The 13,066-nt window shown below is 26.7% G+C and overlaps 2 protein-coding genes across 6 annotated transcripts in view; one reads left to right on the top strand and one right to left on the bottom strand.

Moving 5' to 3' along the window:
* Window positions 1-3,327: 3,327 nt before the first annotated feature.
* On the bottom strand, window positions 3,328-4,694 carry LOC145967094 (uncharacterized). 2 transcript variants are annotated; one of them, XM_083091745.1, is made up of 4 exons: window positions 4,650-4,681; window positions 4,491-4,553; window positions 3,740-3,963; window positions 3,328-3,538 (listed from the first exon to the last, which is right to left on the bottom strand). In XM_083091745.1, exons 1-4 carry the CDS (start codon window positions 4,662-4,664, stop codon window positions 3,496-3,498), a joined length of 345 nt encoding a protein of 114 aa, XP_082947871.1. In that variant the 5' UTR covers window positions 4,665-4,681; the 3' UTR covers window positions 3,328-3,495. The 2 variants fall into 2 exon arrangements, with proteins under 2 accessions (XP_082947871.1, XP_082947869.1); XM_083091743.1 differs by lacking the exon at window positions 3,328-3,538 and adding an exon at window positions 3,547-3,645 and having other exon boundaries at window positions 4,650-4,694.
* A 927-nt stretch (window positions 4,695-5,621) lies between these two features.
* Window positions 5,622-13,066, top strand: part of Whd (carnitine O-palmitoyltransferase whd) — a 23,074-nt gene continuing 15,629 nt past the window's right edge. For 3 of the 4 annotated variants that reach the window (XM_083091722.1, XM_083091718.1, XM_083091719.1), the window contains exon 1: window positions 5,622-5,893. The gene's annotated coding sequence lies outside the window, so the exon portion shown is untranslated. The remainder of the gene's footprint in view (window positions 5,894-13,066) is intronic. The other variant, XM_083091720.1, reaches the window with a different exon arrangement.

Raw genomic sequence — 13,066 nt, 5'->3', positions numbered from 1 at the left:
GTCCTGCAGGCATTAACATAGCATAGACTGTAGCACGCAGGTAACAGATGCAAGACCGTTATCATGCTCGGTTTCGATTCTTCGGTAGATATGCGTACAGTTGCTCACACTGTTGCTGAATTTATTCATCTGAGACAATATGTCTTCGTAAAGTGAACAAACGAATAACTGTACGTGAGAGATACTTCTCTTTCCTCTAACACGTAAATGAAGAAGCCAAGTTATTATATCTTTTTAATTAGAAACACACATGCGATATTTTGTTCATAAAAATTTTTAATTTTTACATAAATATTTACGCATAGAAAAGAAAGGATTGTAAAAATGTACTATTATTTTTTTCTAGAAGAATCATAGTCTTTTATTTCTGCACATAATTCCTCTCTATTAGGAAAAATTTAAAATTTAAAATTTGAAAATTCCCTGTTTATTCTGGCTTTCTTGCAATAAAAACTTTTTTTTGCTTCGAATTATATATATAAAATCTAAATAAACAATCCATTAATAAGATCAATTAATAATTTCAAATAATCCTAAAATTTAATATAAGCATTAAATTGATGAAAGACTACTTGTATATTTTTTGCATTATTTTTATTACATTTTAAATTAGCTTTTCTTAATATTTTTCTTTATTCGATATTTCATTGAAATATAGAAGTAATCAACAGAATTATTGATGTGAATATAGCATTTTTAAAAAAGTATAACTAAAGCAAAATAAATATATATATATTTTAAAATTTTAATATGTACTTTAAAAAATTAAGAATATAATCTATGATAAAAAAAAGATATTGATATTAGAATTATCGTTAATATTAATTTAATATATATCTAATTATCTCTATTATTAACCCTATAATATTATATATAATTATCCTTATTATTATTTGTGAATCTCTTAAAAATTTGAACATATGAATTTCCAATTAGCTTGCCTAAATATAGGATGAGATTTACAGAAGAGAACTTTAAAATTGATCAATGTCAAAGATTGTGGGAAAAGTCGTCTTGAGCATGTAAGGAGAATCGAAACTGGTATTGCGAAAGCTGTGATTAAATTTTCTGTTTCTATTTGTATTCTTGTAAGTAGAACTGCAATTTAGTAGGTGACAGCGATCCATTCACACTTAGAATCAATTAACTTGTGTCTAAGATCAAATCGATCGAAATGACAAAGTGAAACTCGATACGATCAGTAATGTTTCTGAACGTATGGGATCACGACATTGTCAGCTTACAATAGGAGGATGTCATGACACAACGAGTCAAAGATTTAAAAAAAATATGTCACATATATGAGTCATACTGTCGACTTACGTGTATCGCTTTCTCTGTTCCGACAATCGTCAAACTCCAGGGATAGATACGCGTCATCTCGTCGAGATCCTTGTCACCAATTTCCTCCGACCTCGTTTTATGCGCGGCCTTCTCACGCCTTGCGAAAAGAGACGCGATTTTCACGCTTCACTGGAAATTCTGTGCGCTGGGAATAGAGCTAAGATCTTGTCTCAAAGAGAGAAAAAGAGAGGCATAATTGATGCGCGAGATGCGTCGCGAGAAGTTTCACTATCCTTCCACGACGAATGTCGAAGTAGGTCTCGATGAAAGGTGCAACGACCCGATTTGTTCAACTTATAATGTACTACGTGATGACGTAGACTTCTGAGTCTTAAGCGTGATACAAGATGTTAAGGAGTATATATTTAGAAAATTCAAATAATTTGTAATGAGAATCATCTCAAAAATAAAAAAAAATCCCTTTATTATTACGATAGATTATAATAAAATAAAAAATTAATGACTACATGAATTATCCATATATTTAATTATAAAAAATGAAATTATTTTCTTTCATACATATGTATTGATTACTATATGTATTGATTCATTTTTTTTAATCAATTTACAATTGCATACGCGGCTTTCTTAGAATTTTATAAAGATTTAGTTAGAGATTTAGATTTTATATAGATTGAAAAGAAAAAAAAATAATTTTTTGTTGCAAGAAAGTCAAAATAAAACAAGAAATTACAAGAAAGTCAAAATAAAACAAGAAAGATAAAGATTTCTAGATAAAAATTTCTAAATTTTATCTAGATAGAAATTGTGCAGAAATAAAAGACTATAATCTCGGGAAAAAACGTACATTTATAATGCAATCATAAAAATTTATGATCGATAAATTAATATATGTAGATAGATAGAGAGTCTCACACACACACGTAGAAGGAAGATTTCGTCGATGGAATTTGTTAAACGCGGTCAGGGAAGAATTATTTTATATCTTATAAACCATAATTTTTTTCTATCATCCATCGCAGGTCGTTCGATTAATTTGAATATTACCATTAGTATCAGACAAGTAGTTTTGGTCAATGACTTCGAAATCGGCAACTAGCGAAGAGGAACGCAGAAGGCGACGGCGGTGCAGCAGGTAGTTTCACCGTGTTAAATTAACCGAACACCGATCAAATCGCTCGAAACGGGATAATGTCCGAAGAATACCATATAGCCCGCCGTGAAAGTTCTCCCCCTTGAAAGGGTTCGGATGGAGGGAACGTCATCCCCGATATGCGTTATGCAATGTGTATTAGATACGTGATCACTGCACTCACAATTAATCGCAGAGCGTTGCATATCGCATAAAAAAACACGAGATGCAGTTACATTTCTGTGATGTTACCAAATCATTAATCATTCATCGACAATTATCGCGGAATTACCTTATTTAGCGATTGTCCGATTCTAGACTTATTTAGTCTAATCGACAGAAACAAAATTAACTTTCGTAATGAACATCAAACGGAGATGCAACTGTTAATATCTTGTATATCATGAAATAATAGATTTTGCGATTTATACATCAAGAATAAATAGAAACTAGATTTCTCCCTTAATAAATAAGTACCAGTTTTTCTTAATAAATTTGATTCTTTTACAATTGCGTCAATCATTTCTTACATCTCATTTACTTATTTTTAATATTAAAAGATGGGGTGAATGTTAGAATAATAAATAAATATAAAATAATTGCATTGATAACCATGATAAATATAACATATATAATAACATATAAAACTAATTAACAAACATAGTTTGTTTTATTTCAAAAACAGAATTCATCATGTTGTTTATTATTTGAAAACATTATTTCAGATCTCATACTACTTTACTTTCTGTTATTTTTGAGAAGATAAAATTTTTCAAAGCAATTCGTCTCTTTCATTGATTGATAATATGAATTTATCAAATAATACCTTTCCCAATTTTTTATCATCTAAGTAAATGTACTTCGTTATTTCGCTATTTGACAAGTTAATCTTTATCAGACAATATTTATTTTCTAATTTGAATATTATAATACATTCTAACGTAAATAATTAATAATTAATTAATTATTAAGTAATTTATTTATTTAAAAATAATTTATAATTTATAATATAACAATTTGTTGCGTTTCTTAAAGATAATTTCGTGTACATCTATTCATTATACCTGAATAGACTTTCTTTCTCTCTCTCCCCTTTCCTTCCTAGAATAGACAAATTTACTAAGAAAAGAATCTGCGAAACCATGATATCGAGAATTCATTTTAAAATGTACAATTTCCGAGATGCAGGTCGAGTGTTTAGGAAATGACTAGAGAAATAAGAAATGATGGCGATTGTAATCGAATCTCATCCATTCCCACAGTTGTCTCCGTTCTGTTTGGCATTAGCAAAATTGGTCTTACCTTTCTTTCACATGAAGCTTCTTCTCCGTCCGCAGAAGCCGTTGGTAATTTCTATCGATCGCATTTATCGACGATGTTTCTCCGCATCTCCCAGAATTGTTATCATCGCTATTTTCGCTTTTGCTTTCACCGTTCCCGCAACATTCGCGAGATGCGTCGTTTGCAGGAAAACCGGGTAGAAACAATATGGGTGGAGACTCCATCATTTCCGCTTTTAATTCTACCTGAGGAAATTATGAATGGGGTTTAATTTGTGTTCCGTGAAACGTCATTCTATTCGCGTATCAGATTGAAAGATTCTGCTAAAAAAAATATCACGTATGTATGGGAAAAGTCGAAGCAATCCTACCATTATCTATTAAGAGATAGTGAATTTAAATTTCATGAATGCAAGATTTATTATAGAGCCTTTAAATTGATGTCAGAAAATTTCGATATTTTCCAATATTAAGCATATCATGCAAATGACATCTGATAATGTTACATTATTATTTACTCTTATTTAGTTTTCAAGCAAAATTTTTCAAATCTTCAAAAACACATTATGATCAAAGATTTATTAACAACCTCTTCTTAAGAAATTCAAAATTCAAATTATTTAAAAAATTGAAAAGAAAAATTATTTATAATTCTTAATACGTTGTAATTATTTACCAAAATATAGATGAATGAACTACCATATAAATATATTTTTGTTAGATTCTAATTAAAAAATTAATTTGAAAGATATATATCTCTATTATATACTTACACTTCCGCGAATCCAGCAATTTTCCAAGATCCAACTTCCGTTCTCAACGACATTCACGGTGCTCTGCGGAAATTCACAGTAAATTACTCGATAGATAAAATCTTTCGTCTCTTATTTAATATACTCTATATGATATGATATTTCATTCTAATAACGCACGAAGTAAATAAACATAATTTTTTGATATTATTCCATTATCACTACACTCGCCGCGTAAGGTCAATGGCACGGTAAAAATGTAAACATACAGTAAGGCCAATGACATATACAAAAATGTCACAAGTTATCAGTAGTGGCAGTACTGGAAAATCATTCGTGTTACGTCACACATATATATAGGGACATGAATAGCTTGACGCATGAATTTAGGCGCATTTTAGAGTATATATAAAAAATGTATCAATATATATTTCGATGTAAATTTAAATTTAAGGCATTGCATCCTTATATGTAAATATATTTTCATTCATATATGATGTATGTACTTCCAGTTAAAATCACAGGTTATATATTGTGGTTAAAACGGAATACAGTCTAAGCAGGAAGCGAATACAAACCTTCATTACACACAATAGAGAATTTTAGAGTAACAATATTATGATCTCGAGAGAGAAAATATAAAGTTAATATTTTAAACAATACTTTATGTTATATAATGTTTCCCGCATTTTTGAAATAATCGTTGAATCGCAGTAGATAAATCGATCAATTTCAGTTGAGGATTCTCGAGACAGAAAAATTCGATTATGATTAGGTTAAGAAAAATATTCGATTAATTCGCTTACTACTTAAGTTTTTTCACGTACGTTTAATCCAGATACAAAAAAGATTACATTCTAATTTCCACGTTTTCCAAAAATTTTAATTATTTATCGCCTCTTACCGAAATACTCCGACATTCTCCTACTTCGACGATTTCTCAAAACAGTCCCATATAACATCATGTCAGTGACATCTTTCGTTAACCTCACACACTCGCAACGGTTGAACTGACAGTCCGCTTGCACCTACAGCCGTCAAATGTCAGAACACGCAGCACGCCAGATGCTATGAAGCGAAGCGCGCATGCGCGTAGATGCGCATGCGTGGAATGAAGGTACGGCATCTTGGCGCCGTGCGTCGCGCTGCCATACGTCGTCTTGTTTAGTGCGTTTCGTATCTGTGCTGTAGTCTGTGTTGGTGCCTCGATTTGTACGGCAGCTTCTTTTCTTGCGTAATCCTAGAACGACGTACCGCGTAACAGGAAGTGCGTTTGTTGACTCGACTCGACGATTCTGCGTCGCGTTAATCACAGCCATCGCAGCCGTAGACGTCGCAACGAAAACGTCCCGTATTTACCTGAAACGCTGACTCGTCTCCGGACGTAAATTAATATCGTCGACAGCATAGGTATATACAGGCCGGTAAGTAACAGCCAGATATTGTCAACAGTCGCGTAACAAGATCGTGTTCTATTATTAGAGACTGGAGAAAGCGTGGCTTACTTTTCGGGTCGGAGGCGCGGTCGCACGCCTTCGTGCTCCAACCAATCGCTTACGAGCTGTAGCCTCTCTTCCTTCTTTTACAGATGTTTATATCTTTCGGAGGTATCATTTCTTTAGTTCTCGTTTAAGATAAATTGTGAGATCGACCTTGCAAATGTTAATAATTTGTTGGTGTTTGAAAAGAAGAAAGTCAAGGATTAGTTGCGCTTTCTCTCGTCTAATGTAACGGCGATATGTATATGTATACATATGTAGCGATATATTTAGGTACACCTATACGCTTGTTTCTCACGTGATTTTAATTGCGTTGTAGTTCGTATTACTCATGATAATTAGTAACACTTACGCATATTATCTTAATAGAAACTTAAACGTTAGCAAATACATCATCATATCGTAATAATAAAGACTGAAAGTTCAGCGACTAGAAAAAACTATATAATAAATTCGATTTGTATCAATAAATTCCGACTTCCCCAAATTTTATCCAATGAAATAAATTAGTAAAAGTTATAAAAATAATTAATATATAATTAATACTAAAATATATTTCTATATAATTTTATGCGAAAAGATATTTTTATTTTAATTAATAAGTCATGCTAATCACTATAGTTGAGAAAAAAATGAAATCAATATAATAAAGTCTCTTTTAATTCAAATTGATATGAAATTTTCAAAACAAAAATTTTGAAGATATAAATGTTACTTTTTTATATTAATTTTTAGTTTAATAGGAAAATATAATAATGGAAATAGAAGAATTCTTATCAATATAGATCTGATTTATGTTTATCTTTCAACGTCTTCTAAAAAACCTAGTTTATTTTGCTATATTGATTTCTAATCTAATGTAAATTTTATTTTTGATAAAGCTAAAATTAAAAACACTCAATTGATAAATATCCATAAAAGACTTTTTATTTTAATATTTTTAATAAAAAAGAATAATTTTTAACGATCTTTTTCTCGATAAATATCAGTTTTTACCGCTGACATGATTTTATCTAAAAAAAAATGTGGAATTTGGCCAACTGATAATTGCATAAAATTAATCACCTGCAAAAACTTCAAAACACGGAAATTATAAGTCTTATGCATGCAAATACTTGTCAGTCACTCTGTGTATATATATATAAAATAAAATTCGATCAATTCAGTTTAGTAGATATTTTAATGACAAGACAACAAATGCTTTATAGTATCGCGCAACATACAATTACATACATCATTAGATTTGTTTTTCATAGTCCCATTTATATAAGAAAATGAGAAAAAGCACAGCAATACGGAATGTAACTTGATAGTTTAAAAAAGGAAAACCGAAAAGAGAAAAAGTAAACAGTAGATTTGCTATTTCTCAACATATACACAAAAATTCTACAATATTGTTACATTTCTGAGTCATTTTATTAAGAATAATTAAACATTTTTATTCAAGTGTCAAATATTTATATTTATTATATATATTATACAGGGTGTCCCATTACATAAATTATATGTTTAAAATTTAAAATTTATAAATAAAGATTTCTTTTATTATATTCTAATATGGCACTCTATTCGCGCATTAATGCAGAATAAATAAATGTATCAGTCATAATAACGACAAGCCGATTGTAAAATTACGAATACGAAATATAAGCATTAATGCAGAATAAATAAATGTATCAGTCATAATAATGACAAGCCGATTGTAAAATTACGAATACGAAATATAACGTGAAGCTCTAGACAGAGTTTGAATTTACGAAAGTTAGAACAGTAGTTAAATTTGATTTTTATTTATGAATAATACTCGTAGTTCATAAAGATTCATTAACACATTAGTACAATAATTAATCGAAAAGACAATTGTTTATAATTTATATATATTCTCATAAATTATCTTCAATTTATAAAATAAAAATAAAATGTAAAATTTATAAATAAAATTTATAAATTTTTAAATAAAATTTATAAATAAAATTTATAAATTTTAATTTATAAATTGTAATTTATAAATTTATTAATTTTATTAATAAAATTTATAAATTTTAATTTATAAATTAGAAACTTATCAATAACATAAGAAAGATTCTAATATCGAAAAGGAAAAAAAATGAATTATGACATATGACGAAAATGCGTTAGTATGCAAAATTATTTGCAAGCTGTGTGTCTAAAATGTAAATGGCTACCTGCGAATATGTTTGGTCATATCCTCTCTAAAACATATGCAAAAAATATGTCAGTTCATTACAGTTATGCCAAGTGTCAAAATATTCATAATATAACGACGTACACATATAGTACACAATGAACAATATAATTTCTTAAATGAAAGGAAAAATGTAATTTTGATGTTTACAAATTTAACATTTTGAAATGATTTGTTACCTTATCATTAAAATATCATTAAAATATTAAATTTATGAAATTTAAGATAAAATTTCTGTTATATCAATAAATTTTATACGTGTAAAACGTTACTATTGTTTATACTACACATACTGTTGTCTATACTTTAGGTTTTAAATCGTCTGAATTTGCGTTTTAAATCATTTGAATATTTTTATAATTGTTTTTATAATTAAATATGTAATGAAAATATTGTGATATGAATTAATAACGAATCTAGTGATAAGTTTAAAAAAATTTTTTTGAAATTAATATATCTGCAGGGCTATTTTCAAAAAAATTTGATTTATGAATAAAAGAAAGAAAAAAGAGAAAAAAGATAATATAGTTATTTAGAAAAAAAATAATATAAAAGATATTATGACAAGAGTTATATTTCAAAAATATACAACAAATATTATATATCTATACATAAAACGATATAATAACATCAATATCATAAAATGATATGATACTATCAATATCAATTAAACCATCAATTAAGAACTAATATCAATTAAATCTTGAATCACACATTTAGTTAACATAATAATTAACACATTAATTAATACAAAATTAATACAAAAGAAGGAAGAAAGATGGATCAAATGGAGAGAATATAGGTGTGTACTTATGTATGTACTTATGTATGTATGTATGTTTGGCTACAACTTGGCTCACCGCCCACGTATTTGAGATCCGTATCTTAAAATATCTGACGTTGAACGTATTGCCTTTTCCGGGTCAAAGTCCACCTCTTGGAGCCAGATTTTCTTTTTCTGTGAAATCGTGAAATATGCGTGATTGACGACATATGCTTCATGTATATAATAGTCGATTGACTTGCATCGCTTTTGCATTTATTTAAACAACACATATCGTGAAATTAAAAGAGGTCATTCGAGGAAAGGAAAAGGAAAAAAACATGATGTAATATTTATTAGGTAAAAAAGTTATAATAAAAATTAATTCTATAATAAAAATAAAAAAGTAAAGAGATTTAACATACTAGTTTAGAAAAGTCATGCAATTTAAAAAAATTAATATGTAAATACATTTAATTGATATAATTGACATGAATTTATTTTCTTGATAATTGCGACTGATTTTCATTCTGTAGCTTTTCACAGATAAAAAATAAATATAGAAATTTTAACATATCAGATTATTTCAAATATTTTGTGCTAAGATTTTATTATATATTCGTTTAATATTATATAGTGCATATAGAAAATGAGAGTCAACAAAATGTTTTACTCATAACATTATAAATTTTCCATTAATATTAGAACTTTGAAATAACTTTTAATAGCTTATATGGGCTATTTATCTATTTTAATACTTCTTAAATATTATTTTGATATTAATTTATAATGGTAATAATAGGTAATAATCAACATCTGTTATATAGTGTTTGTGAAGAATTACAATATATAATACATATCAATATCAAAAGTATTCAATGATTTTGAAAAAATACTTGTAGAATTTTTATATATAAATTATATATTTTTTTACTTTCCTCGAATAATATTAAATTAAGATATCAAAAAATAATATTAAATTAAGATACAATCATCACAGCAGAATTCGCACATTATTATATTGGAATGCATAATAATAAGTGTCTGCTAATATAAATGACTGCTGCAAGATAATTATTAATATATTCCATACTTATTTGCTCTTTTTAACTTAATACTATTCCTTTTTTATTAGTATAATTTATTTTTCCTAATTATCCACATATCATCAGAGTAAACAGTAATGGATTAAATTAATATGTCATTAAAACTATAAGAAAAGTTGGAGATTATTGGATATATTTAAATTAGTAATATATGAATCTTATTAATCGATAAATAAAACGTTGATCATTGAATGATGATTATTTATTTTTTTTTTAATTTAGTTCTATTACATATCTTTAATAAACTAAATTTTTAAAGAAAATGATAATTTCGTTTGTAGTCAAAGCTATACAAAATGTGCATATAATATTTTGAAAACATAATCCGGCTTTGAAAAACGTAGATATGTTTTGATTCAAAATCATTTATTGCGTATGACTTTTTTTTGTTTATGATTGCGTTATTTTTCAATTAAAACATCGTAACTTTTAATAAACGGCATAATTATATAGAAATTAAAGGAAAATCATTATAAACAACTACAAATAATAATAAATCAAGTTACATTAGTTATTTTTTAATTCTAAAATTACATGTAAAATCTAAACAAAAAATTATTTTTCAAAATGCTGTATTTTTTATGATCGATAAAATTATTGTTATTACAAACGACTAAAAATAAATATTATCATTTCCTGTTTTGAAAACTTAATTTAAAAATTATATATCAAGTTTAATCGTTAGGTCGAATATTCTATAGATTCTAGAAACACGGAAACTTGCATGTTACCAAATTCATTTTTAATATGAGTAATGATCTTCTCTTCATTCAATATCTTAACGATCCTTTTTAATCTTCAATATGTAATTTTATTGCTGTTATTAATTACTGTGTGCTATTAATGAATTTACTAATTTCTAAAATTATATAATTATATGTATAATTTCTATAACTATATGCACATATATATATAATTATAGAAATTAATACATTAAAATTGCTAAAATATCGTAAATAATTTTAATGTGTAGATTAAAAACAAGAATTTTAATTATTGCTAATATTAGCATCATTTATCGATATTTTTAAATAATCTAGTTTAGTATTATTTTAATATACATTATCCAATGAACTTATTTTTAAAGAAGATTGTTCTTGCATTACATATGCATTACATACTTTTTTTACAAGTACTTGTTTATAGATCTTACAGTCAATTGATTAATATATATATAAAAACAATAATGACAAGTAATCCAATGTAATTCAATGCAATTTTTTGCAAGTGCTTTGACAAGTAATCCAATGTAAATTCAATGCAATTTTTTATTATTATAACTTACAACGTGCTGTTGCTCATATCTATATGCTTCCACTGAAGCCAAAGCTTTCCGAATGACGTATGACAGAGTCCGGTTCTTTAAACATGATTAACACATACGTTGATCGCAGCCATGTGACGGTCAAAGTCCAACATAACAGCAAAATGCTGAGAGACTAGTTATAAAACAGAATTCGGCCTTGGACAGGTGCCTTAAATGTTAAATCTTATTTAAAATATTACAAATTTCTTTTTTTTTTTCCTTTTTATATTTATATCTTAGTAATTTACAAATTTATCTTTTCTAACTTATTTAGGTTACTTATTTGATAATATCTGTATTTAAATGCGAATTTATATTTGTATCTTGGTTACTAAAGTATTGTCAAACATATTTTATATTTCATATATAATTTTTTAATAAATCACATTATTTTATGTAAATTTTAAAAATTTTACATTCTTAAAATCTCTAATTCTCTGAAATCTTGTCTAATCGTAAAATCTTTAATTTTTAATTCAATCGTATTGTACTTATAATAATAATACAAGATTTTTTTATCAGCTTATTTGTCATTTATATAGATTTATAATAAAATGTATTTAAATATAGCACATCTCTTGTATTTTTATGTACAACTGGATATTTCAAGTTATAATTAGATAGCATACATTGTGATTGCATTATGTACTATTATGTCTAGCAAGAGTCTCTATTGCGAAAAGTTATTATGTCTTGGTGTGTGCAAAAAAAAGAGTCTTGCGCTATCATATAGAAAGTAGCTCTGTCGTATTTCTCTCGTGGAGCTATCTCTATAATAAATTTGAGGCTTATACCATGCTACGCATTTTAGATTTATCATCATATAAATCATTATATAATCAAAACATATAAATAAAATTCATGCTACTGGCTATTATAGAGAATAATTTAATTAATAACAATACACTAAATTGATAATATATTATGCGAAGATAAATTAAAATAATATATTTGTGTATTATGTAAGAGTTATTTTAAATAATTCCTTTATATAAAATATCATTTTAAAATAAAAATATTTTTAACGGGTTAAATCACCGAAAGAATTTATTTATATTTAATATAAATAAAAATTAATATATATAAATAAAATTTTACTTAATTAATATTTTTTAACTTCTAATAATATCAAATTTTATGCAATGTAAAATATTATATTTATGAAAACCAGCAAAAATAAATAAATAAAATAAATAATATTATAAAAAGTTATAAAAAACACAGAAATGAGTACATTTTAATATCAATTTTTTTATTGAAAACTTAATAATACTAAACAGATATATCACATGTGTATATATCATATATATTTGTAATACGACATATAATTCACGACTGAATTTTATTCAGCTTCAAAAAAATACTACAATTAATATATCGATAATATAATATAATACACACTTAAAAATAAAGATAAGATTAAATTGCGTACATTAAGAAAGGAACTTGTTCTTGATCTCAATTTCAATTCTTACCAGTTTCATTGGTTAAATTCCAATGTGCAATTTTGATTTTAATCGCCATTTAGTGTGAGATGAGCTTTAAGATCATAATGAAGTAATTTACTGCAATGACAATTGCGAAGTGTAATTATTTCTTAGCGATGAGGACATATTTTTATCTATGGACAAATGACGTGGGTGCGCGATATTATGTTGATTATAGTAAGTGCGATAAGCTAGCTTTTGATGAATGTCTAGCTATGATGTATGTCTTC

Source organism: Camponotus vicinus, unplaced genomic scaffold (genome assembly GCF_025532165.1).
Source record: "Camponotus vicinus isolate PSW18456_S1 unplaced genomic scaffold, iyCamVici1.0 SCAF_2, whole genome shotgun sequence".
Lineage (NCBI taxonomy): Eukaryota > Metazoa > Arthropoda > Insecta > Hymenoptera > Formicidae > Camponotus > Camponotus vicinus.
The sequence above is the reverse complement of the archived record's forward strand: the minus strand, read 5'-3'. Positions and strand labels throughout refer to the sequence as shown.